This window comes from Physeter macrocephalus, chromosome 12, assembly GCF_002837175.3.
Source record: "Physeter macrocephalus isolate SW-GA chromosome 12, ASM283717v5, whole genome shotgun sequence".
Taxonomy (NCBI): Eukaryota; Metazoa; Chordata; class Mammalia; order Artiodactyla; family Physeteridae; genus Physeter; species Physeter macrocephalus.
Window position 1 is genome coordinate 31,913,451 of NC_041225.1, and position 27,547 is coordinate 31,940,997.

Consider the following 27,547-nt stretch of genomic DNA (forward strand, 5'->3'; position numbering starts at 1 on the left):
TAGGCCTTTCCTGGTGGCGCAGTGGTTAAGAATCTGCCTGCCAATGCAGGGGACACGGGTTCGAGCCCTGGTCTGGGAAGGTCACACATGCCGCGGAGCAACTAAGCCCGTGAGCCACAACTACTGAGCCTGCGCGTCTGGAGCCTGCGCTCCACAACGGGAGAGGCCGTGACAGTGAGAGGCCCGCACTCCGCGATGAAGAGTGGCCCCTTCTCTCCACAACTGGAGAAAGCCCTCGCACAGAAACGGAGACCCAACACAGCCAAAAATAAATTAATTTTAAAAAATATATATGTGCTTTAAAATATTGGCCAGTATATATATGTGTGTGTATGTATATATATATATAAGAAATTAAAAATCACCACAGATTTTACTTACCAAACGATTACCGCTTTGACATTTAGCTAAACATCTTTCAGATATCCCTATTATACATACATAAAGACAATTTGTATAAACAGGATCATTCTCCACTGCTGCTTTGTAACCTGATTATTTTCACTCACTGGTGTGCTACAGACATCTTTCCATGTCAGGAAGTCTCTGCTTTATTGGCTTAATGGCTACATAGCCCTTCTTTCTGTGGATGTACCACACTTTAATTCCCCATTCATTATATTTAGGTTGTTGCCATTTTTCACTTTTACAGACAAGTCTGCAACGAACCTTCTTTTCTATTCATCTTTGTCAACTTTTATGATTATCTTCTTAGAATAAGTTCCTGTAAGTAGAATTTCTGGGTCAAAGGGTACGTGCATTTTAACGTTTGATGCATGGCCAAGCATCTTATTAACCATTTAACCATTTTGATACATTGCCAGACATCTTATTTAATTAACAGAGAATAAGTATCAGAAAGGAGGGAGATGAGGACGTAAAGGCAAAGGCAGTGGCAGTTGACGTAGTTACCGTTTCAGCTTCCCTCTTCCAGCCGGGCTGCCAGCTGGCCTGGGAGGCCACTTGAACGCAAGTTTCCCAGGTTACAGCCGAGATGCCTGTGGTCAGTAGGGGCCAGCAGCTCTTTCGGGGGCATTCAGTCTTAGAGGCGATGCATTCTCAGAGTTGTTGACACCCTATTTCAGCAGTGGAAGGGACAGGGAGTCTATGGAGTCTTTGTTCTATAAACTTTTAGCAAAGAACAAGTGTATTTCCGGGTGCTTGTTTTGTAGATCCCTGGGGCTTCCTGATGTCTTAGTGGTTGTTAATGAAGTCTCCAAGTTAAAAATGGATTTAATTTATTTGAATTTAAAATTCTTTTTTTTTTTTTTTTTTAAAAACAATCACGATGTTTTTTTAAAAGTGTCAGGGAAGTGTTTTAGTATTAGAGACATGGAGACAAAGTCTCAACTACAGAAGACTAGCAGTTAGTGTGTAGACGATGACCTGCCTAAAGAAAGGGACCTGGGACAGAGTATGTGGACAGCAGTGTTTGAGATGGTAGAATCCCTTTCATTCGAACTGTCCTCATTCTTTCACACAACTAGGGCAAAAATTTCTCCTAGCTGGTTAAGACAGAATGTTTTATTACTGGGAGTTCTTGGCACTTAAAGTTAAGCATTTACTTACCTGTATGTTAGATAATTCATGTGGCACCAAACTGAAAGAAACATTTAGTTATGGCATTCAAAAAATATTAAGCATCTACCATGAGCCCTGCCCATCGTACAAGATGTCAGAGAAGGAGAAGAAGTGATCTGTCCTCAGAGGCTCACGTTCAGCTCATATTCTGCTTCTGTCTATGACATTTCCTGTTTTGTTTTGTTTTTTAACAGTATCTGCTGAAGGTCAATGAAATTAAGATTAAAAAGGGAGTGGATTTACTTCAGAATCTGATCAAATATTTTCATGCCCAATGCAAGTAAGTTCTTTTTCTTTGTTATGATGGTATTTCAGATGTTTCTTTCTTTATGGCAACTTCTGGGAGATCTGTAGTATTGTGTTGAGGAAAGTAAACACTTATTTAAAACTCTGCAGTAAAAGGAATGAAACAGTGATGCAGGCTACAACACAGATGAACCTTGAAAACATGTAAAGTGAAAGAAGCCAGAAATAAAAGACCACATACTGGATGGTTCCATTTATTTGAAAGGTCAGGAATAGGCAGATCCACAGAGGCGGAAAGCAGATTGGTGATTGCCAGGGCTTGAGGGAAGGGGGCAGGGGGGAATTACTGCCAGCGGGCACAGGGTCTCTTTTTGGGGTCACGAAAATATTCTGGAATTAGATAGGGCTGATGATTATGCAACTTTGTGAATAAATATACTAAAAACCACTGAATTGTACACTTTAAAAGGGTGGATTTTATGGTTTGAGTTTTATATCTCAAAAACTAAAAATAATGTAAAAATCTACATTATCAAATATACTTATTTTTGCTTTTTTTTGTAAAGTGGCAAACTAGTTTGATTCTCGGATGTTCTTTATTTGTTAAAAGAGAAATGAGATGGTGTTAATGCAGTGTCTTAAATTAAAAGAATACTTTCATGTATTACTTATCATATAAAACAAATGACAGTACTGAGCAAAGGAGGCTGTGTGTGGAAGAGGAGGAGGAACTTCCAGGTCTGGGAACCGTCCATGTACTCAGCTTCACCGTGTCCGTCAGCCCTTCCTTCACAGCCTGGGCCTCACCTCTTGGCCTCATTGTCCTCCCCTCTCCTCATCCTGCTTCTCCTCCCTGACCCCCCCGTCGCTGCTATAAACAGGCCGCGGGCTCATCCACTGCTTTTGTTGAGTGTGTGCCGTGCCTCGGGGCACCGTCCGAGAAGCTGGAGAGAGAGTAATGTACGTCTCAGACACAGTTCCTGCTGGATCAGGTAGGGGAGTTGGACTTAGGTAAACACACTTATACCTGCACGTTTAACAAAGCGTTCTGAAGTACGGGAGTCTAAGAAAGAATAGAATAGAATAGAATAGAATTCAGATTAAGGTTGAGGGCAGAGTTGTTTTGTCTTTTTTCTGTTTCGTTCCTTGCTGTGTGTTCCAGCAGCCAGAACACAGTACCTGGCCCACAGTAGGTGTTCAAATTCTTCTTGAATTCACTGCAGGCCTCTTTGAGGGACATGTATTCATGTATTCTGAGGCCTGAAGGGTGAGTAGGAGCCAGCAGGTAAGGAACGGGGGAAGAACATTCCAGGCCAAGTCAAGGTCTTGAGGCAGTAAGAAGGCCAGTGTGACTTAAGCATAGTGAAGGAGAGGAAGCTGCATGGGAAAGCCTGGGGTGGGGACGGCTTGGAGGTCTGGTTAACGGTGGCGTCCGATTCTATCCCAGACGTGTTGGGAAGCTCTCAAAGTTTCAAGCAGAGGATTCATTCAGCAAGTAGTGATTGAGCTCCTACTGCGTGCCAGGTGGTGCAGCATGAAGGAAACCATGCTCCTACCTGCATGGACCTTCAGGTGGGGTGGGGAGACCGCAAGCGCACGGGCAGGTATGTGACGGAGATTCGGGGCCTGGCTGTGGCTGTGCAGAGGCAGCAGCGTGGCGGGAAGAGAGTGTGCTGGCTGGGGGCGCCAGGGGAGCTCCTCCCGTTCCGCTTTTGTTCCAGCGGGTCACTGTGTGTGTTGAGAAGGACCCAGATGGGGAGGAGCGGGTGTGCGATCACTTAGGCCTGCAGGTTGCGTCCGAGGGCACTCGGAGCCGCAGTGCCTGGGCGCAGACTGCGACAACAGGGACATCTGTGAGGGTGTTACTGCCCCACGCTGATGCCCCCTTACACACGATGCTCCCTGTGCCTAGAATGCAGTTCTCCTCCTCCCGCGCCTCCCCAGCTGCTGTTCCTGCACGAGGCCCAGCTCAGGTGTGCCTGGCTGCTTCGAAGTCGTCTGCTCCCCCACTTACCTGAACACTTCTCTTCCTTCTTGTTACCACTGCGCTGTCTGCACACTCCCCTGATGGCACCTGGCATGTTGTCTCCCACTGAACTGTATGCTCTTTAAGGACGTTCTCCGTGACTTTTATATTTTAACCTTTAGCGCGTTTACCTGGAACGATTTGCAGTGGTGAATTGCACTGAATTGGATGGAGCTGTGCTTTGGAATTCTCACTACATCTCTGGCGACACTGCATGTCTAAAGCAGTGGAGGTCCAACAGCAAAGGAAGATGTGCTGTGTGATTCAGCCTGGGTTAACAGAAGAGCTCCATTGTAGAGTTTTTAAGATGAATTATTTTATAGAGACTCAAAATCCTGTGTGATTAACATATAAATTACTTTTTCAGTCTTATCCTTGTAACCTTATGTGAGGCTATTTAGGAAGTGGGTTGTTTCCTTGCTGCTCTTTTATTTTTAAAAAGAAGTTATTCTGGGATTTCCTTTTTTTTCTTTATTTTGCCCAAACTAATCAGTTGGGTAGCAACAGACCACTTGTGGAAAATTGAACCAATTGGCCTTTTATGGGCATGAGCTCAGTAACCTTTAAAAATGATGAATCTTCCATTACTTCCTTTCTGGATGAATGTGTGTGTGTGTGTGTGTGTGTGTGTGTGTGTGTGTGTGTGTACACGTGTACATACACACTGCACGCTCTTAAAAACATTTGGAAAGCTTTGACTTCTCACAGGCATATTTTGGGGCATAAAATGTGGAGCCTGAGTGACTCAGCCACTGGACAGAGGAACCCGTGGCCACATGTGTCTCTATCCTCCGGGCAGTTCCTTCGTGTCCCCACTGAACATTCCCGGTCTCCACTTCTCGCCGGGGAGCACAGCTGTGCCCGGCGGGCAGAGGCAGCCTGCTCAGCTGAAGCTGCTGGTCTCTGCAGGTACCAAGAGGCCTCTCGGTGGAAACTAGATGCTGTGGAACCATGTTCAGGTGTTCACCCTTAGAACTGCTTAGACAGACATTATTTTGCTTTTTACTCCTTTTGGCTTTTCTCTGGAGCATTCTTGAAGAGTATGTTGTCTTTTATTTCATTTAAGGAAAGACTTAGCATCTCTAGTTCCTAGAAGAGCCTGGAAAACCTGTATTACTAGCCTTTGCTTCTAAAGATTGAGGATCCTTTTCTCTAGTGTGAACCTAGAAATAGGGCAGTCTTTAAAACAGAAATAAACAAAAACGGTCATGTTCTAAACAGTAGTGATGAGCGTTGAAGCGACTTGTTCTCTGAGCAAATACCTGCTGAGAACCACTGTGACCAGTTGCGGCGTGATGAACTTGGGTTGCAGATGCAGTGAGACCCAGTCCGGTGCCCTGGACAAGCGCGCTCCAGCGGGGGGGAGGGTGGAGGCTGCCGGCCGTGAGGCTGCAGTTGTGAAGGCTGGAGAAGGGAGAGTCCGCCCCGCTTGTGGGCGCCTGAAGGTTGGATCTCAGTGGGTGTATTTTAAGGGCTGGCGAATTTGATCAGGTAGGCTAGAAAACATTAGATGAAAAACAAAAGTCGACGTTTGGTAATACCGATGGTAAATGTTGTTTTGACTGAAGCTTGGGAAAGTGTTAACAGGCTCAAGCTAAAAAAAATGTCTGGGGGTTTGTACTTAGGAATGTTGCAGTGACAGCAGTCAGCAAAGGGGCCCCCGTTTTTGAAGCTTTCCCTAAGGCCAGAGAAAGTATACAAACATGCCTCAGTAAGGACGGTGCAGAAAGATAGGAGTTTTGAAAATCATAGGGAGGAGGTTTTCGAGGTAGATAGATGGTCAAGATTGGCTATGCTTTTACAAAGATGAACTCTAAATCTGTATCGTTATTCCAAGTGTGACACTGTGCAGTGTAATGATGGAAACAACGTCTGTGACGAGAAACACCTCTCCGAGCCCTTGACTCCACTGCGAGGGGCTCTCACTGTGGGGACAGTTGCCAGGCACAGATTCTGGAGCTGTGCACCCGCTCCCTTTCCCCGAGAGCAGGACCGTTTCTCTGCTGCTCTCCTGTGATAATTTTCCTACTCCCTGAACTAGTGTGTGTTCAGCTTCTCTCTCTCTCTCCCCCTCCCTGCCAACCCTGCCCATTTTATAAGAATTTGAATTGATTAATAAAATAGTTATACCAAAAAAAATAGAGCTGAAACAAAACATAAGAACCGAATGAGTTCATGACAAGAGGGAAAAGCTCAGTTTCTCATTCTTGTGTTTGTTCTTCCCAGTTTCCTTTTCAATTTAAAATTGCTGCTCTGTGTCGGCCATTGTGCTCAGAGTGGAAACACAGAGACGTGTATGGCATGGCATTTCTGCCCTATCAGTGGAAACAGACATGTGGAAAAGTCATTATAACACGGACACAGTTGCTACACCAGAAGCATATTTTACATTTAGAAAAAAATGAATTAGGCAAAATACAGGAATGAGAATGTAAAGTTAAAATTATGCATATATCTGAAGATTTTTAAGGTAAGAAATTCTAATAGCCCAGCCTCTGATTCCTAATAACTAGCTAGTAGTGGTTCGTAACCCACATCCTGTGTGTACGCTTTCCTCTTCCTTCCTCCCTTCCTCCTTGGAGTTATTGTATTAAGTGTCATGCAGCATTGTTTTTACAACCCCTCCTGCTAATTGCATACTTGATATGGGAAATTCCCACAGGACCATTGCTGAGTTTAAAAGAAATAAACACGTGAACCCCAGATCACTTTTTGAAGATAGTCTCCTTGGTACCCAGTAAACTGGCAGAAGTTAGAAATTCTCCTTCCTTTCCTCATTAATTTCTTCATTCAACAAATATCGTGTGCCTGAAATGTGTCAGGTTTTGTGGATACTGTGTCCTCACCCTCCTGGAACTTCAGATCTAATGGGGGAATTTTATTTTAAACAATGACACCAGCGAACATGTAATGGCAGTTGTGGTGAGTGTTTTGAAGCCAGAGACGGAATACTCTGAGAGAATCTGGCAAGGAGACCTCTTTGAAGGGATGGGGGTTGTGGCACACCTCAAGGGTGAGGCCGTATCTAACTTAAAACTTGAAGAGTGAGTGGGAATGAACCAGGTGAAACAGAAGGTAGGCTGCAGGGAGAACTCCTTAGAGGAAAGAAACAGCAAGTGCAAAGGGCCTGAGGCAGGGAGGCCTCGGCTCCATAGAGGAATAGAGAGACGTGAATAAAGGGGCAGATGGTGTGGGTGGAAGCCTGGAGACGTAGGCAGCGGCCAAGTCCACGGGCATTTTAGGCCTCGTTACAGGTTTTGAACTCTCTCCTAAGCTCCCTGGGAAGCCTCTTCTTCCTCTCAAAAGGGTTCAAAGGCAGTGTGCTGCACGTCAGCCTGCTGTTGCTGCAGAAAAACTCATCCAGCCTCTGTTGTACTTCCTGAATCACTGGTTAAAGATGACTTCACAAGAACTGGGTTCTGAGCGTTAAAAATATAAAGTTCCTTTTGATATTCGATCTCAAGTTCTCCAACCACATCTCCCTGCTCTGCCCACGGGGCGTGGCCATTCATGTGCTTCAGGCTCGCTTGCTTTCTTCCTGCATTCTTTCTCTTTTCCGCTTAGCTGTTTTGCCTGTCAAGGAAAATATTTTAGCGTCTTATTCTGTGTTCACCCCATGCTTTCCTGGCCTCAGGCTCTTACGTTCCTGAACCAAAGCCTTTGCTGCCATTTGTCAGTGGAGACCTGTTTCCCGTTACAAACTGAAAATTGAGGGCTCATTTTCTATGGGTCAAGAAAAATCACAAATACGAGGCTTACTGCAGTGCCTTTTCTCTTAGTTTTGAGTGTCACTTTATTCTTGGTTTGCCTAATATTAGTTTCGAGTGTCACTTTATTCTTGGTTTGCCTAATATTAGTTTTGAGTGTCACTTTATTCTTGGTTTGCCTAATATTTCAAGGTTTGGGTCCTAGTCTTTTCCCCCAGGAATTACATAGTGATCTCAGCCATTTCCTGTAAAGAAGTTTTTTCTCCATCTAACAAAATTGTTTTCTCTTTTATGAAACACCGTCTATGTTTCTTGTTTTTTTCCTCCTAGTTTTTTCCAGGATGGACTGAAAGCAGTTGAAAGCCTCAAACCTTCCATTGAAACACTTTCAACGGATCTTCACACAGTAAGTAGTTTCCCTCCCACATGAGTGTTGAAAGGGTTTTTATGCAACAAACACTTTGATTTAAATGTTGCTTCCGTGTAGTCTCGTGTTTGCATGCTGTGCTACCCAGAAAGTGACAGCCCTGAAGCTCCACGCGGAGTGTGGAGAATGGGGTTCCCACTCCGTCCTCGGTCTTGGTTGGGAGAAGGTTGCGTTTATGGAGAAATGCCCCGCGAACTCCACCATCTCCCTGTACCTCAGCCATACTTTTCTCTGCTTTGTTTTGTTTTTTAAAGATCAAACAGGCCCAGGATGAAGAGAGAAGGCAGTTGATACAGCTTCGAGATATTTTGAAGTCAGCATTACAGGTTGAACAGAAAGAGGTGAGGGGATTTAATTTTGAAAGATTGCTATTTTATGTGTTCATCCCTCAGTCTCGGGGGCTTTGGGACTGAGGAGGGTGAGATCCAGGTCTCTGGGTGCTCAGTTCCCTGTGGGGCTGTATCGGGCAACATGAAAACATGTAGTTTGTTCTTTAAGTTGGTTTTATAAAACCATCTTTTTAAAAATATTCTTATTTCATAGGGAAGCATTACAGTAGGCATGGCCTTAATGGCAATATTTAAACCTCTTCTGCTCCGTCTGTTGCTGGATGAGTAGCTCTTAGGGTCTCCGTCACATAGACACTCATTATTCATGCCGTTGGTTCTCTCCCTGGAGCTCTGTGGTTTCCCTGCCCACAGATATACATGGACTTTGCCCGTGTGGCATCAGCAGGTGACTGGTGACCATCTGAATCTTCCAGCCTGGAGATTATGTTCCATAAAATGGGAGGAGCTTGATTTTCTTGGAGCTGCTTTCTGATGGGCAGAAACCTTAGTTTTCTTGCGTCATCTCTTTCATATAATCACTTCTCTGTGGGCCAGCACATTCACAGTGATGATTTGTATTTGGGGGGGCTTGTTAGAAAACCATTAAAAAGTAAATTTTGAGGTAATTGCATATGTTTGCTACAGTGTGGATATTATAAAGTGAAATTTAACATAAATCCACTTCCTTGTCAATAAAGGAACGTGTTTAAGTGTATAGCTAGTAGATTTTAGATCGATACCTCTATTAAACGACTTACCAGAGCATAACGTTCCCTGTTGGCAGTTTGGCATGCTCTATTTTGTTTTAAGTTCTTGTACTATAACTGAATATTGTTGTTTTTCTCCCAAATGCATTTACCTTTTGTGACTGAAGTCTAGGAGAGTAAGTAGTTCAGTATTTTAATAAATTATAGAACTTTGCATGCTTTCTTCATGAACTTCAAAAAATAGATATTTCCTCCATGTATGTACTAACAGCTAGTAGCATTTTTTATTTTTACTTTTCTTCTTTCAGTAGCTGTGGACTTTATTAAAGACTAAAGAATTTGAACGCATAAATGTTAGTGACATGGAAATTTTCCAAGTTTACAGTTTAGCCTTTGGTGTCACTCCTTTGTGAAAGTGAAGCCGCTCACCCTCCCCCCCTGCCGCTGCGTCGCTGAATTCTGCCTGTCCTTCTGATGTACCTTGATCCCTCCCTCTGGAGGGGGCTGCCTCTGGCCCCCGCCCCCGCAGTGATCTGTATCACACATTTTGTTTGAGAGAGTTTTTTCAATGGCAACATTTATCTTTGGGGGCTTGATGGCCATGTGCTCAAGTGCACAGATGCTTTTTCTCCAGCTGGAGAAAAAGCTCGAGCAGACTGAGGCTGCCCTCCTGCCTTCTGTGCCCATCTGGCCGTCACATCATAGCACCATATTGCTCATTTCATAGGTTCTCGGTAAACGGGTCAGCTAAGTGAGAGACTGGCCCATTGAGGCTCCATGTAGTGCTGGAAATTACCCACAGCATGGTGACTTCCTTCCCGTCTAGAGAATCTAGGCCCTGACACTTTGATATTCCTAAACATGGAATATGAACAGAAAAAGAAAAAAAGAACTTGGAGTATGGAGAATATAGTGGCCTGATTGTAACCAGAAGAGGCAGCACTAACGCAGGAGCCAGGATGCCGTCGAGCACTGGAGAGCTGGTGGGAATGGCTGGAAGCAGGAAGGATCCGAGAAGGAGGAGCAAACCTGTGAAGCGAAGCTCAGGTTTAAGATACAGGAGAGCAGGTGCTGGAGTTCAGCAGCCCTCTGGGCACAGAGCAAGAGCCATGTTTGCTTTGGCTGTGCAGGAGGAGGAGGTTGGGGAAAACTGGCTCTTGTCACAAGCCGGTTATTTACAGCTTTGCAGAAAAGTATAACAAATTTACCAGCACAGACCAGAAGTCGTTAATGGTTTGTTGTTTTTGTGTTTTCTGTTGACCAGCCGTTCTGCCCCGGATGCACAGTGGGGTCAGATGAACCTCTTTACTGCTCTTCTCTGGCTTTATGCCCAAAGAGCGAACCCACCAACCTCCTGGCCGCGAATGTCTTGTCTTTTCTGTGTATCACATTCTGCGTTGCTTTTTGATGATGGTATTCCATAAATTGGACAGTCTGTGAACGCAATTGCAAGTAATAAGCAAATATGGATAAGTTAAATTTTATCTATTTTAAAATAATTTTTATAATTGGGGTCCCTCCAATTACAAGAATCAAACATTTGGGCGTTATTGTTGTTTAGCTCTCCTCCCTTGTTTTTGGATTCTCTTCTGTGAGGCAGAAAAATGAAGGTGTTGATGGATTTTTTTCAGTGTTATAAAAATTCTAATTCTACATAATTATAGTTCATAAAAATTAGGTAACGTGCCCCAAGGAAACCACAGTGATGGTTGGTAGGAGTTACTCTCCTGCTTCCTTCCTGTGAACCTTAAGCGTCAGTCGTTTGGTCTAAGTGGAGGGCATGGCCGTCACGTACAGGGGCTTTGGGCTGCGTCTCTGTCACTCGCGGCTGTACTTTGGAGAGAAGACTGTGCCGTCACGATCCCAGCACCCCCACACCTCCAAACCACCGGCGTTCCTATTCTGTTCCTGATATTTCTGTTCCCTGTAAATAGGATGCTACAGTTTGACTTTTCCATTATTTTATTATGAAATTTTTCAGATTTACAGAGAAGTTAAAAAACTACACAGTGAACATCTATATATGCATCATATTTTAACATTTGGAAAAGACCCCTTCTACAACACTGCTGATCTTTGCCTGAACTTCCTCCCGTGTGCCTTACGTCTCCTACCTTCCTCATCCCGCATATGTCCATTGCAGCTGCGCTCTGCTGGGACAGGTCCCACCGCGGTGCTGGAGGATTCTCTGCTGTTTGTTGAGAACCCAGACGTGTGCTGTGCGGGGGAGGACTCAGGCTCTGGGGGATGGTCTTGGTAGGTCTAAGTGCTGAAACCACAGTGATTTTTCCACTTTGGAGATCTCTCTTCGTGCCAGTTTTGCTTCCCCTTTTTAAGTGTCCCTGTCTGGTAGGATGTGGTCGAGTAGTATGTGCTGTCCAAGGAGCAGAGGTCCATGACAGCCAGGATTTTCTTCCAACTCCGGCCTTTTGGTCTGGGCTTGCATATCTTATCATGCTCAAATCTGGCCTTAATCAGAGCCCTCTGGCTAGGTGTCCACTTCCCACCCCTCCTGCCAGGCTGCCTGGGTAGCCTAGAACCGGCCTTGAGTGCTGACTCCACGCAAGACTTGGCACATTCGACTGCCATTTCCTCAGCAGGTACTCTAAGCAGGAGCTGCACAGACACACACCAGAGAAGGACAGACACGGTTCTTCCCTCTTAAAGGGCTCACAGTCTGGGGTGGGGACAGAAAAGGAGTTGAGCACAGTGTGGTGAGAGCTCTGCTGGAGGTCACCTCCAAGGAGGGTGTCACCCCAGTGTGGGGTGGGCAGGTGTGTGTCAGGAAGGAGGGTTTGGAGGATGATTCAGAGTTAGGAGAGGCCCAGCAGGTGAGACAGGTGGGCCAGCTTCTGCCTGGGACAGAAAGCTTGCCTGGTAGCCGGCTGTCCAGCAGCGCGTACCCTTTGAACCCTAGGTCTTCCACTTCCTGCCAGGGTGACCTTGAGCAAGTTACTTGACTTCTCCATGCCTCGGTCGCTTCATCTGTAAAACAGGAGTGACGTTGCCTACCCGAGAGTTGTTATGAGATCTAAGGGACAAGTTCTGTAAAGCACTTAACACATTGTCTTGATAAACAGATACCGGTTCGTTCATTCATTCCACAAAAAGTGGGCTCCTGATGCCGACGATACAGGGGTGAACAAAAAAGACCCGATTCCTTCCCCCGGCCTTGGTAGCTGAACGGCAGTGGGTGGCGGTGGTGGTATCTGTGAGGGGTCCTTCTCCCCACTTGACCCTCCTCTGTTGGCTGGTCATCTGGCACCTTGTCTTCGTGACCCTGGCCCCGACCTTTGCCCCCCTCCCCACTCTGACTCGTACTCCAGTCTAGGCTGATGCCCTTGCTCCCGACCCCGGCCTGTCAGGTGCCCCCGACTGCCCCACTCCCCGTTCCCAGGCCTTCGTCATCACTCCCCCGTCCTCTCCCCTGCTCTCTGTTGTCATGGCGTCTCCTGCTTGCTTCACTTCTCAGGTTTCTCCAGGCACGTGATAAGCGTGACCAGTAGTCAGTCCTTACAACAGCATGGCTGGGCAGGTAGTATTAGCCCGCATTTACAACTTGAGTCTGAGAGGAGAAATGCATTTGCTGGAGTTTTGGGGCCAGGGTTTGAGCCCTGGCCTGTTCCACCACAAGGCTGTTCTCTGTCAGCTATATTATGTGACTTTAATAGCTTGTGTCAGAATCTTTTAAAAAGCTACCCAGAGGGACTTCCCTGGTGGTCCAGTGGTTAGGACTTGGCACTTTCACTGCAGGGGCCCACGGTTGGGGAACTTAGATCCCTCAAGCCATGCAGTGTGGCCCAAAACAAAGCTACCCAGAAATAATGGGGAATAGGTGGTAAGAGATGTGAGAACACTGTTTTTTGACCACAGCTTAGTGCTTGCTTAGCAGAGCCCCCAGTTCCCGGTGCGTCCACACACACTCACACACACACACACACACACACACACACACACACACGTGTCCATGGACACACCTGACGCGCCTTGGGAAAATGGGGAGCGATTGGACAGCACAGCCCTCCCTTGGCAGAGAAGCTTTAAGCTTCGTGAGGTGACTGCTTGGCAACCCATTCATCGCGAGAATTGACCGAACACAGACTTTCTGAGAGGCGGGCAGGCGAATTGAAAAAGCGTGCATGATGTTCTAGAGTCTTAGGGAGCTCGGGGATACATACTTCTGATGTTATGAGTAGACGTGTGTGTGTGCTCGCGCATATATGCGTATGTAAAGTATGCAGTATCACCCTTCCCCGGCCCCACGCCCCGTTCCTAAAGATTTCAGATATTGAGTCTACCGCTCATCTGGGCGGTTTCTGCTTCAGCAGGACCCAATGGCTAACACTTCATAAGGCCACACAAAACTTAAGACCATGGACAGTGCCTGGGATCTGAAAACTTGTCTGGATGTCATAGGACAGAGGATTTGTGGATACTGATAGGGTTTTATGAGAGCTTTCTGAAGGTCCATAAAATGCCTACTTAACTTATGTGCTTCAGACATATAACAGTCTCCATGTGGTGGCTCACTCAGTCGAGTCTTAGGGTGTCCTTGGCTCTCCTGGAGAAGCACAGAATATGTGGGAGAGTCTCCAAGAATCCGGGCAACGTGGATGCCCCGGCCAGTTGCCTGCTCTATTGTTAGATGATGGTTCTCCTCAGAAAGAGAGGCTCTTTTCCCTTGAACTACATTCCATTCAGTTGAAATCTCAGTATGTGAAAGGGCCGACTACATTTGTCACCCCTTCCCTTGATCAAGTGTTGTATGAAACACTTGTATAAACAGGTGAAGAAAGACTTTTTGTTGGGTCACGTAGAAGTCACCTGGAAGATGCTGAAATAATTAGTTCTAAAGCAGGTTCAATTTTATGTTACACAGATTATATTACTTACAAATTTTAAATTTCATAGTTTCAGATTTGCTTGCCTTTTAAAATTGATTCAAGGGCTTCCCTGGTGGCTCAGTGGTTGGGAATCTGCCTGCCAATGCAGGGGACACGGGTTCGAGCCCTGGTCCGGGAAGATCCCACATGCCGCGGAGCAACTAAGCCCGTGAGCCACAACTACTGAGCCTGCGCGTCTGGAGCCTGTGCTCCGCAACAAGAGAGGCCACGATGGTGAGAGGCCCGCGCACCGCGATGAAGAGTGGCCCCCGCTCTCCGCAACTGGAGAAAGCCCTCACGCAGCAACGAAGACCCAACACAGCCAAAAATAAATAAATAAATTTAAAATTGATTCAAGAAATGCCTTGTCTCAAGAATAAAACAGTGATTTCATTCCTAACCTCTGGCATAGGGTCTGATTCTGTTGAAAAGAAGAATGTCCTTTATCCTGTTCATCAGACCTGTGAAGAGTTCTGATTAATATGCTTGGCATGAACACTTCTAGCAGTGTTGTCACGTGGTTTCATCACTTATTTTGTGCAGGATTTTTTTTCTCCCCAAATCAATAGACGTATTTCTTGGTTGTGCAATTTAGTCTTTTGACAGGTTTATTTTTAGTCTTTCACAGAGATTCAGATAGGTGAACAGTATTTCTCCATTTCCCCTCTGCTGCATTCATTTCCAGTGATGTTTAAAGCTGAGTTTGCTCTAAATGTCTAGTGCTAGTATATACTGCCCCTTTGAGAGAATGTAGAAACTGGGACCATCCTTATCCGATGAATGAGCTGTTTTCCCTAGTTGTTTAGAGGCATGAACTCCCTGTGGAAAAGGACATTTCTCCTGTTAGGGGGTCTGCTTGTTCAGGGTCTGTTGTCAGTTCAGTAGTGGAATGCTTGAGCACATTATTGATTTCTCAGATGAAGGTTGGTTGTTTTTTTTAATTTTTTTGCTGAGTTATCCCATATATATTTCAGAGTTTAAAAAGTCAGTGCTAGACAAGCCATGTTCATGGATTGGAAAACTTAATATTGTTAGGTTGGCAGTACTTCCCAAACTGATCTACAGATTCAGTGTGATCCCCATCAAAATAAAATCCTAGCTGCCTATTTGCAGAAATTGACAGGCTGATTTTAAAATCATACGGAAATGCAAGGGACCCAGAATAGCCAAAGCAATCTTGAAAAAGAAGAACAAAGTTGGAGGACTCATTCTTTCTGATTTCAGAACTTTCCACAAAGCTGTAATAATCAAGATAGTGTGGCACTGGCATAAGCATGAGCATATAGATCAATGAAATAGAATTGAACCCTTACATTTATGGTCAGCTGATTTTCAACAAAGGTGTTAAGACAATTCAGTGAGGAAAGAACCGTCTTTTCAATAAATGATGCTGGGACAGTTGGATAGCCAAAGCAAAAGAATGCATTTAGACCCCTACCTCACACCATAATAAAAAATTAATTCAAGATGGGTCAAAGACCTAAATGTAAGAGCTAAAACTATAAAACTTAGAAGAAAACATAGATGTAAATCTTCATGACCTTAGATTAGGCAATGACTTCTTAGATGTGACATCTAAAGTACAGACGACAAAAGAAATAGTAGATACACTGGACATCATCCAAATTAAAAATTTGTGTTTCAAGATTTTTTTAAAAAAACAGTCAAGAATTCGGGTGGCTGGCTGTGGCTTTTGGATGGCTTTCGGATGAAGTCTAGGCTCTGACTCCAGCCCGCCTGTCCCTTCGGCCGATGGGCCCCCTTATCTTGGCTGCAGTATTTGTCCTCATTTCCCTCCCTGGAGGATGGCCACAGCCACCACTTTCCTCTGCAGGCCTCCGCGTGTGTCACTCCCCTTATCCTCTGGCGGTTCTCACCTTCATCTTTTTTTTTTTTTTTGGTATGCGGGCCTCCCTCTGTTGTGGCCTCTCCCGTTGTGGAGTACGGGCTCCGGACGCGCAAGCTCATTGGCCATGGCTCACGGGCCCAGCCGCTCCGCGGCACGTGGGATCCTCCCAGACCCGGGCGCGAACCCGGTTCCCCTGCATCGGCAGACGGACGCGCAACCACTGCGCCCCCAGGGAAGCCCTCACCTTCATCTTTAAAACTCACTTCTTCCAGACGCTCCCATGGTTTTCTCCGTTTGACTCTTCACTTCTGGAGCCGGTGTATCCTCAGTTCGGATCACGTTGACTGTCGTGCACTGGTTCTTTCATTGTTTGGGCAGTGCCTAGGGCCCCGGGGGATGGTCAGCTGCTCGACAGTGGAGTGAGGCTAGCTCTGGATCCTTGGGCGTCCTCTGGTGAGGGCACGAGGCACAGTGGAAGGAGCCTCAGAGTGCGAGGCGGAGTTCCCTCCCACCCTCCGCTCTGGCTCCAACGAGCCCTGCATCTTGAGCAAGTCACTTGTTTTCATCGTTTCTGTTTCTTCTGTGATGAAGTGAACTGGATCGGGAGCTCTCGTAGCAGGTGGGGCAGCTCCTAGTCCTGCCTGGCTGACCTGTGAGCTCCCTGTTCATGTTTTGCTCCCCTTGTTTCCTTTGCCAGAATTTCCAGGGTTAGCGCTTCTGGTATCATCTGTGAAACACCAGTTGAGCACATGTTGGATCCCAGACACTGGACTTAGGCCCAGGGGATTCATTAATGCTCTTTGCCCTCAAGAAGCTGAAGGCTGGAGTTTCCCAGCGGTGGTGGACTTGGCCATATTCTCAGTCTGCCCTCAGGCTGGAGCAGTTGGGTTTAGGGCCATGGCCCCTCTTCTGGGATTGATGGGGTCAGGAAGCAAATGTTGTTCATGTGTGTTACATGGCAGGTATTCACACACATGGTCTCTCTCGCTCAAGCCTTCCTATATTTACTGTCCTTACTAGAAATTGTTTTCCTGTTTTCCCAGGAGGAAACTGAGACAGGGAGCTTAAGTAATTTGCCCAAAGTAAGAGGCAGAACATTGTTTTTGTGTTTTTTTGCTTGAAAGCCCTGCCTCTTCCAACATGTAGCGTTACTGCCTGCCTTCTCGAGGGCTGCTTTTGCCACACCAGGAGCTTCTTGCCACTGTCAGGGACTTAAGCCTCGTAAATAAGTAAAATCTCGTAATTTCCAAATGGCTCATTCTTTCAGCCAGTTTGGGGATACTGGCATTTGTCATTTCCTTCTCCAGCCTGGTAGGTGGCATTTATGAGTTCCAGGATATGAATTTTATGTCCCTTTTTTGGTGTGTTTAAGAGGGGAAATTCTCTAATTTAAAAAGAAAAAAAATTTTTAAGGGTGTAAGTGTCTCTGTGTACTGCTTTTTAAAAATTGGAATCTGGACAGGATTAAAAACCACTAACAACTTAACTGTTTTCAGGATTCACAGCTGCGCCAGAGCACAGCCTATAGTTTACACCAGCCTCAGGGAAACAAAGAGCACGGCACCGAGCGGAATGGCAACCTCTACAAGAAGAGCGATGGGTACGTAGACGGCGTTGCTAGAGTTTCAGTGTGTGTTTGTAATCTCCTGTGTCCAAAATTTCTGAACTCTTTTATTTTTTCCCCATTTATCTGTAAGGATCCGAAAAGTGTGGCAGAAAAGGAAATGTTCAGTGAAAAACGGTTTTCTGACCATATCCCATGGCACCGTAAGTATCCTCTGTCATCACAGGCTCCGCTGTAGCGGGATGAGGGGATGTGGGCTGGAGGCCTGGTCAGGGGACCGAGCCTGCTCTGCGGCACTAGGCGTGCATTTTAAACAAGGTCCCTGCTGAGAAGAGCCTGTTTGGGTGCCTCCTTGGTTTGGTGCCCCTGCCCCTTGTTGACGCTCCCCTAGCAGGGCCCTTGCTGCCTCACAGGGTCAGGAACACCTGAGGAGCCAGGTGGTCTGTATTCAGAGACCTGTGACTCCCAGAAACAAGCAGCAAACCGCTCCCCAGCTCTCTTTGTCTGTGGAAATGGAACATCACCCTTGGAAAGAGTTCTACTTTTCCATCAAGGGAAAAGAGTTTAGGTGGTCAGGAGTCTGGGAGTCAGAATCCAAGAGAAGAGAGAGTTCAGTAATTTTATTGTAGACATACTGCACCCAGCCTTCATCAGGTTCTTCTTCTACGACCCTGTGTTTAATTGCCTGTGCAGGAAACTGAGCCAACATATGCTGAGCCAGTTGGAATGCCAGTTGGAATAAAATGATTTACTTAATCTGGCTTTCGGAGACGAGGGATTGTAACCACAGTTACAAACACAGCCCCTTTTCCACGGTGGGCTTTAGGCATATTATCATCTTACCTGGTGTGACGGGATCTGGTGAAAGCCGTGGAGGCTGGTAGATATTTTTTAAATGTCTGAAGGCAGAGTTGGTTGCTGTTTTGCTGAGAACGAGGACGCTGGTGGTGGCCTGCGTTCCTGCACCCCAGGCGAGAGGCCTGGCCCTGACCTCAGTCCCATAGTGGAGATGAGCCTCAGCCTTCGTCTTTCTTCCCCTGTCCCCACCAGCTCCCCTGTGAAAGGCAGAGCTGGGCGGGAGCGCAGACAGCCTTTTCAGGGCCCTGGACGGAGGTCATGGCTCAGTGTGGTTCCAGAGAAACCCTGCCCTTGTCAGTATTTAGGAGTGAGGAGACAGAGTAAAACCCCGCCTGAAGGGTGGCACTGCAGCATGGACTGTGTTCCACGGGGTGGGAGTGGGGTCCCTTCCTTTTCACCGACTCTGTATGAGAAGGGAGAGAGACCGCAGAACTAACAGATACCAAGTGTCTGGAGGGACCTCTGGGGACCTCTGGCCTGGGGGATTGAACGTGGCTCCCGCCTGGGCGAATAAAGGTCGTTTCTCTTTTCCAAGATCCAGCCTTCACTGGCCTTCTTTACGCTCACCACGGCCCTCATGGGGCCATGCAGTTTGGAGCCTGGTGTAATTTTTTTCCGTATGGACGTGTGTGTGTGTGTGGGGGGTGTGTGTGTGTGTGTGTGTGTGTGTGTGTGTGTGTGTGTGAGAGAGAGAGACTGGGTATAAGTGCTGTAGACTAAGGAAGGCAAATTGATTTAGTCACCACTCCTGTTTAAAATGGAGAATGTTAGACTGGATGAAGGCCAGGTTCCCTTCCTGCTCTAACACCTGCGATTCTGTGATTTGCTTTCGAATTATATTCTACTCTGTTTTGAGTCAGCTTTACTGCCTCAGTGCAGAAAATCTCATAAAACAAGACTGGGTTTCGTTTCATGCTTGTTTACAGCTCTAAAGCCAGTTGGGATATTTGCTTCATTGGCGTGTCCACTGGACCCAGGGCCTCGGCTTAAGCCAAAGAGTGGTTCTCCCCGCGACCACAGAAATGACAGCAGGTCTGGTCGTCCTTTGCCGACAGCATAAACTTTGGGCCTCGTCATTTCTGTTGCTTGAGCTTCCTCTCAGAAGACATGGAGGCTTAGTTTTCTTTAAATGTTGATGGGTTGCCCCAGTTTTTGGCGGGTATTACGGTTATAACTAGCTCTACTAGCATGCAGAGAGCTCAGCTTGTCACGCCACTCGCATGCTGTGTTACTGCTTCGCCCTCGGGGGGACCCTTCTCTAGGGAGTCCCCCTCTCTGGATGCCGCCTCCTGCCTTTAGCTGCCTTCCAGCCCAGAGGAGTGGCAGGTGGGAGCTCCGTGCCGCTGCCTCCCCTGGGAAAGGAGTGGGTCCCTGTGGCAGCCGTCTCTGCTGCAGGTGCCCCGCATGCTCTGGGAGGCCAGATCCCGACACCCCAGTGCTGCTGCACCTACAGAGCATTCACACACTGTGATGTGAATTAACCTCCACCAAGAAAGAGAGTGGAGAGATGCCTGCTTGGTTTGGTTTGGTTTGGATTTGGCTCCTTTCGTGGCTTACCTGTTCAGCCAGCATCTCCCTGAGTATGTTTGTTAATTTACCGTCAGGAAAAAAGGGACACTTCAGGACATGAGATTCTTGTATTCTGTATTTTAGCAGAGGGACAGTGATAGCATCTGGCATGAATTCAGTAGAAAGCCCAAGTTGGTATTCCCCGTCAGACCAGGCTAATTGTGTTTGCTGGCCCTGGAAGGACGTTATCCTTGGGACAAAATGACACTAATTAGATATCCTCTTTGCCAAATTCGTCGCTTTGCCACACCGCCAAAGGCTGGAGACTGCATTAAGCTGGAAGGAATGTCTGTTGTTTCTTACAAAATCTAAAAAAAATTTTTAAATGATCATCAGTCATGCAGAAGGAAGACTATGAACTTGCTTTTAAAAGCCTGACAAATTGGAGGAAAATGGAATGGCCTGACTAAAATGGGAGCTTCACTAGTAATCTGTGTCTTCATGGCAGACACTTAGGGCTCTAGGGTCTGTTTCCTGCTCCTTCCTGAGTTTTCTACTAAACCAGGGCTTCTCAAATCAGGCTCTCAAGGAACACTGGTATCTGATGAATTAGATAGACCTGTTCTATAGCTGAATTTCAATGATAACAGCATTTTCCCCAAATTGTAGCAGGGAGGGAATTTAATGGATAGAATGTTCTCTATTTAAAATTTTTCTCCCGTGAATTTGTCTTACAGCCTTACTGTCAGCTAATTGTTAATCTGAATGGGCCAGTAGCAAGCAATTATTAATGTAAAACTTGGAACAGCTTAAGATGGTCAGCTTCTAGGTTTTGTGGACCATTCTCACGGTTGTCCTTTTTGAATAGTAGCCACATTTATACCTTTATCATTATTCCTACTTCACTTATAGGCACTGGATATTTTTCCATATTTTGTGGTGCATACACTGTGAAGTAAGAAATCTGTCTTTGAGGGTAGTTGTGTCTCAGTAAGAATGAACAACTTTCCTAATAGCACAGGGAAAACGGAAGAAGGCAGGTTGGGGGGCAGGGGCAGTACTCGCTCCAGTGTGGTTCTTTGCAGCACTTGAGATACTTAGAGGTAATCCTGGGAAGTGGCTCTGCTTCCCTGGAAGTCATGCCAAGGGCAGGAGAGTGTGGCCGTTAAGAGCTTGGGCTCTGGGGCCGGGCTGCCTCGTTGGAACGTTGGCATCGCTGCTCCCTAGCTGTATAAGCTCCATCAGATTATTTAGTCTGTCGTGGACAGTTTCTTTATCTATCGATGTGGAGTAGTTCCTGCCTCAGAGTGCAGCCGGGAAAATTAAATGAGTTAATTCATTAAAAATGCTTACAACAGTGCCTGCCTCCGGTAAGCACATAATAGGATAATAACAATAGCAGCAGCAGCAAGTGAGTAAAGGTAGCTATTATTATTCAAAATCATCTTCTTGTCCATGGAAGTTTTCTGTATTTACCAAAGTGCATCACCCCCTTTACTGCTCCTGCTTCTAAGAGTCAGTGGACACCAGCATTTGGAAGTAGTCCAGGAACATCACCTAAATGCACCTGTAGAGTTGTGTGACCATATGAGGTAATGGAATAGGCACATACTTTTTGTGGGCTGAACACCTTGGTAGAGTGCTTGGTTGCATTTGTGCTGTGGTCTCCTACTGTAGAAATGTATCATTTGGTGTATTGGTTCCTGGACGAGCCAGTTAATTCTACTAATAAAGATCAAAAATAGGATTGATGGTACTTCTACTTGGAATTGTCAAGGTTTGCAAGATCAGGCAGAGCTTGGAGGCTTTGAATACTGATTTTCTGATGACCCAAGGGCATCTGTTAGGCATCGGCAGACTGCAGAACATGCAGTGATTTCCACGTAAGAGATGTCAGCACAGCCGTGAACCAGGAGAGTCTAGTCCAACCCTGTTTATCCAGCTTCTGCCTATACCAGATTGCTGTCATCAAACCCAGTTGTTCACACTGCAAGGATCAGTCCTGTTTTAATGGAGGCCACGCTGCCTCACCCCTGACTCTGAGCTCAGTGGAGAGGGGTCTGTAAATGCAGGTCTGCCCAGATGTAGATGCATGTGAGTGTGTATCTCGATTAACCCCAAATCCAAGCTTTTACAATTTCTTGACATGGCTGGTGGCCACGGGAAGGGGTAAACAAGAACCATTGAAGTCTAAGACGTTTTATTTGGTCTTTCCTTTAGCAGCTTGGTGGGTGGGTAAGATAAGCCTTTCATACTTGAATATTTCTCCAAGATTTCTGAGAGGCGTTTTGCCATTCAGAATTCTTTTTTTTTTTTTTTTTTTTTCCTGAAATTGTCTTATCTTCTGCCCTTTGCTTTTTTGGACTAGTTATGATAGTTTCTGAAATGGTAATAAAATAGTCATTTTTGACACATCTCTGACAAAAACGTATTGTAATCTCTTGTTACCACTGTGTGTGGAGGGCAGAAGGTGGGGGACACGTATGTGAACGAGGTGGGTTTTGTTGAAATTTAAGTGACGAATGGCTGGCATTAAGGATTATGAATCTGTCATCTGTCATTTTATATATATAAATAATTTCTGTGTCATTTTTGTGCTGTGAGATTACTTTCCCTGAAAGTGAGTGTTTATACTCAGAAAACACTTTTAAGATCATCAGAAATTGATCTGGGTGCCCATGTTCCCAGCTGATCAGGATGGAATGTCTCTGAGCTTTAGACGGGGAGCGTTTTGATCTCGGGGAGCCCACTGCCCTTGACCTCAAAGCTGGGCTGGCATCACTTGTTACCGCTGTCTGGGTGGGTGTGTGGGCCCCCGGTGTCCCTTGCAGAGAGGGGCAGCTGCTCCCTGGGAGCCGAGGTCCAGGGACACCCTGTGATGTGCCTCTGTCATGCCTTCCACATAAAAACCTGCCTTCTGATAGCTATCTTTGCAAGCCAGTGAGAACCTGTTCTTGCTATATTTTAATAAGGAATGATTCTGTGGTTTCCCATTCCTTTCCACCCATCTCTGTTTTTTGTCTTTCAACAGGCTAACCGGCCTCCTGCAAAGCTTAACCTATTAACCTGCCAAGTGAAAACCAACCCTGAGGAGAAGAAGTGTTTTGACCTGATTTCACGTAAGTTTATTTCTCAGACGCTGTGCTGCAGAGAAATTATTTTACACTCTCATCTAGGGCATCAACCCCATTTCAGACAGTGCATTAATTTAAAGAATTGGTTTTCAAAGAGAGAGCCCTTTATTTCAGGTGACTGCGTGCTTTTTATTTCTGCTGGTGATGGTCTGCTTGCCGGTCTCTTGGTTCAGGGCTTGAATCTGCGACGACCTTGCTCCGCTCTCGGATCTGTAAACCTGGGCACATCCTCTTAGCTTCCCAAGCCTTGGGTTTCCTATTCGTAAACAAGGAGATTATACTAGATCAGCCCTCAAGCCTAAAAATCCCTTCACTTCACTATAAAAAAGGACAGTTCTGTCATCAGAGCTCCCCTAACTTGGGCGCTGTTAGAACTGCTGCACCACTGATGTGATGGGGCCCCCGGCAGAGCTCTTGAAACTCTCGGGTTGAAATCTGCTTGTCTTCCCGCCCCAGAATTAGTGTTTTTGCTCCTGTGCTGCTCGTCTTTGTGGCAGACACCCAGGAGAACCACCACAGAACCATCCATCGTGGCGAGTGGCGTCTCAGCATCGCCTAAGGAAGAGGGAAAGGGCGAGCGATGTCTTAAAGAAATGCGATGGCCTTTTGGTCTTGGCAGTTTTCGGTGGCAGGGTTACAGTTTGGGGGGAGGAAAGGGCCAGCTCCCCTTGGAAAAGGCAGTCACTGGGGATTTGGGCACAAGAGTTCTGTTTATAGAGGAAAACTCCAGCCCATGCCTTTTGGGAAGATGAGTGCTGTCTCATTTGCCTCAGTATCCCAAGCATGAGGTGGCTGCTTTTTAACGTGTGTGTTGGGTTGTATTTTTGAGGGTAGGAAGTTACTATGTAAGTTAATGCTCACAGCAAACTTAGAGGAAATGGTTACCGGCTCCTGTGTGCTTGGGGAGGAGACGGAGGCCCAGGCCAGCGTCCTGTTCTAATACGCCCGGTCCAGAGCTGCAGGAGCACGTTGAGTGGTGTGATGTGTGGTTTGGGTGCTGTTTGTTCTGATCTTCAGCCTCCAGACCGATTTGCAAAGTAAAAATCGACTCTCGCCGGCTTCCAGTCCCGTGTCCCTGCTCAGTTTCGTCAGGCCGCAGACGCGTTTACCCTCCTCACTCTGGGATCCTTCACTCCCTCGGGAAGGTGTGGAATGTGGAGGTTTGCCCGTGGTTCAAAATGTGCCCCTGGTGGCAATAAAAAGCGACAGTTAAAGGGAGACAGCTTGGGGGTCGTATCTGACGTCAGCCAGTGTCCAGGGGACACTTGGAGGGCTGCGGCCTTTCCATCTTCTGAAGCGGTAACTCACGAGAGGTGGCGCATTCCCCTCCAGTCGCGGATCGGCCGTTAGTCACGGAGTGTGAGTTCTGCGCACGGGGAGGCGGGCCCGCACGCCCTTGCTCGCCCCGGTCGCTCCAGCGCCCCTGTGGGGCCCCCGTCAGAGACCGCGTGTGCAGAAGCATTTGTTTCAGGCACGTAGATGACTCCGAAGCCTCCCAGCATGTACATTTGAACAGCTGGCCAGGCCCCGAGGAGGACCGGTAGGTGTGAGCGTGCCTTGCTGCTACAGGCGTGAGTTACTGCGGGCATCCGGTTCTGTGCTCGCGCTCTGGCCACCTGACATTTGCAAGATTCCGTCAGTGTCTTGGCTCTGTTGCCTGACATGACAAATACCTTTGGTCCAGAGCTTCCAGCCTCCGGTACCCGGAAGGGCTTACTGAGTCTGGTCCTAGGCGCTGAGTCCACGGTCGTCTTTGCAAGTGCTCTCGTCTCTTCTTGCCACTGTCTTCCGGTGGGTAGCATGGACCCCGGTCCCGTGCACTCGTCATCCTCAGCGGGTTTTCGGGAGGTGCTGCCGCCCTGGGAGCGTGTGTAGTGGCAGTGCTTTGTTGCAGCGCTACGTGGGTTTGGGTCGTTCCAGAGAAACGTCGAAACTGGTCAGGACCCCACCCCCACCCCAGAACCATCAAGGGAGACACTGCAGAGCGAGAAAACCGTGACCTGACGAGCGTCCTGAGAGGTGGGGGCCTGGCTTCGGGTCTGACTCTACCTGCTGACCGGGCTGCTGGGACACACACGTATCCCCGAGACACCTTTGTGCTCGTGAAACATCTGGGTGGCTGGAGAAATAAAAGTCCAGCTGTAGATGGGCAGCGAGGATGCTGTTTCAGGTCTGAGTGTACCAGGCCCCGAGGAGCCGCCCCTTCCTCCTGTCCCTCAACCTGCACAGCCAGCTTGGAATCTCCCAGAGAGCCCGGGAGGAACAGACTGCTGGCTTCAGCTGTTTCCCTGCAGGATCCTCCTTTACCGATCTCTCCCCCAGACCAGGGACTCCCCGCCCAGATCAAGCCATCAGTGGGCCTGGCTTCTCAAGGAGGACGTCCCTGTGGCAAGGCCAGCCCTTCTGGAGCTTGTCCAGTCCTCTTGCCCTCAGATTGACCCTGCTGTTTACGAATTCAAGTCCTGAGCCTTTATCCTCAGATCCTGCAGTCATGCCAGGTAGGGTGGGAGGTGTAGGAGAAGGTACACATGATCTAGGTCAGTCCCCTGAGTGGGATGGACCCACAGGGTGCCTCTCCAGGTCCACAAGGAGGGTTTGTGGCCAGCTGGAGCCCGAGCCTGGGGCAGAGAAGCAGCCCTTCCCAGGATACCGTCACAGCAGGGCTCTGGAAACCTCCTCTTTTCTCCTCCCTCTAGTTGAATCTGCTAGAAACTGTTCTTGGTCTAAAGGCATCTTGAAAGAGTGTCCATACAAGGGAATTCTTTTTTTTTTTAATTTATTTTTTATACAGCAGGTTCTTATTAGTTATCTATTTTATACATATCAGTGTCTACGTGTCAGTCCCAATCTCCCAATTCATCCCCCCACCACCCCCACCCGCCACCTTCCCCCCTTGGTGTCCATAGGTTTGTTCTCTACCTCTGTGTCTCTGTTTCTACCTTGCAAACTGGTTCATCTGTACCATTTTTCTAGATTCCACATATATGTGTTAATATACGGTGTTTGTTTTTCTCTTTCTGACTTACTTCACTCTGTATGACAGTTTCTGCGTCCATCCCTGTCTCTACAAATGACCCAAATTTGTTCCTTTTTATGGCTGAGTAATACTCCATTGTATATATGTACCACATCTTCTTTATCCATTCGTCTGTCGACGGGCATGTAGGTTGCTTCTATGACCTGGCTATTGTATATAGTGCTGCAGTGAACATCGAGGTGCATGTGTCTTTTTGAATTATGGTTTTCTCTGGGTATATGCCCAGTAGTGGGATTGCTGGGTCATATGATAATTCTATTTTTAGTTTTTTAAGGAACCTCCATACTGTTCTCCCTAGTGGCTGTATCAGTTTACATTCCCACCAACAGTGCAAGAGGGTTCCATACAAGGGAATTCTTATTTGGAAATTTTCACCAAGAATTTTCCCTGCTTCTCCACCATTCACATGTTAAAATGCAGAATTGGCCACAGAAATGGGTTGCTTCCCCGTCTCCTTGATTTTCCTGCGGCATCTGTGCCTGGTCTGACCATGAAGTGGCTCAGGGAAAACTTGGAGGGTTTTAGGCCTGATGTCAGACCCGGTCCTCTGGTGCAACTTGCCATGGTCATGGCTTCCTGAGGACTCTGAGATCCACTTAGAGTGGATGTGGACCTGCCCCCTCCGGCCCTCCCGCAGGTAGGGCTCTGCACACCAGGTAGAGTGGGGGCAGGGAAAGCAGCCTCTCTTCCTAGCACCCAACCACTAACATTTGGATCACAGGATTAAGTTTATTTTTCTGAACTTGACACGGGTCTCTCTTTTTTTTTTTTAAGTAATTATTTTATTTTTGGCTGTGTCAGGTCTTAGTTGTGGCATGCGGGATCTTTCGTTGTGGCATGTGGGCTTCTCTAGTTGTGGCGCCGGCTCCAGAGGGCGTGGGCTCAGTAGTTGCTGTGCGCTCGGGCTTAGTTGCTCCATGACATGTGGGATCTTAGTTCCTGGACCGGAGATGGAACCCACGTCCCGTGCATTGGAAGGCAGATTCTTAACCACTGGACCACCAGGGAAGTCCCTTGGCACAGTTCTCTTAAACCCTGTTCCTTTCCTCAGTAACAGGCTGGGGATAGAGGGTGCGGGGTGTCCCCTCTGTGTCAGGAAAATAGGAAGGAAGAGGATCAGAGCTGGGGTCAAAACCTGACCCCTCAGCCACTGGGTGCGCTTGTTCCTGCCTCTTAACCTCTCTGGGCCTCAGCCTCCTCCCAGTCAGCTCACCAAGAATTATCCTAAGAACTAAAGTGCTTTCAGGAGTGTAAAAGCTGCAATGTTCACTCACTTTGAGGGGCACAGGTGTTTATTGTGAACCCCAAGGACAGTCCTTGCCTGTCACTGCTCTGCCATCTGCAGAAGTTGGATCTCCTCCCTTTTCTTTTTCTTTTTTGTTTTTTAAATTTCATTTTCTTTTTTACTTTGTTTTTGGACTGATTGTAGGCAAAGAATTTCTGTATCTCCGTTACCCAGCTCCCCCTGATACTGACAGCATAGTACAGGTTGTCAGTTACTATTTAGTACATAATATCAGCCATATCTGCAACTGTCAAAACCAGGAAATTTACATTGGTGTGATGCTGTTAACTAAGAATCTTATTCAGATTTTACCATTTTTTCCCACTAGTGTCCTCCTTCTGTTCCAGGATTCCACATTGCTGCTGTTATTTCGCCCTAGTCACCTACAGTCTATATCAGTTCTGT

At 47.0% G+C, this 27,547-nt stretch overlaps 1 protein-coding gene across 4 annotated transcripts in view; it reads left to right on the plus strand.

Moving 5' to 3' along the window:
- Positions 1 to 27,547, plus strand: part of ASAP2 (ArfGAP with SH3 domain, ankyrin repeat and PH domain 2) — a 161,678-nt gene that overhangs the window by 98,198 nt on the left and 35,933 nt on the right. For 2 of the 4 annotated variants that reach the window (XM_024118649.3, XM_024118651.3), the window contains exons 7-13: positions 1,776 to 1,861; positions 2,709 to 2,819; positions 7,891 to 7,966; positions 8,242 to 8,328; positions 17,252 to 17,355; positions 17,453 to 17,522; positions 22,718 to 22,805. In XM_024118649.3, the coding sequence (XP_023974417.1) occupies positions 1,776 to 1,861; positions 2,709 to 2,819; positions 7,891 to 7,966; positions 8,242 to 8,328; positions 17,252 to 17,355; positions 17,453 to 17,522; positions 22,718 to 22,805 (622 nt within the window). The remainder of the gene's footprint in view (positions 1 to 1,775; positions 1,862 to 2,708; positions 2,820 to 7,890; positions 7,967 to 8,241; positions 8,329 to 17,251; positions 17,356 to 17,452; positions 17,523 to 22,717; positions 22,806 to 27,547) is intronic. The other 2 variants (XM_024118650.3, XM_024118652.3) reach the window with 1 other exon arrangement.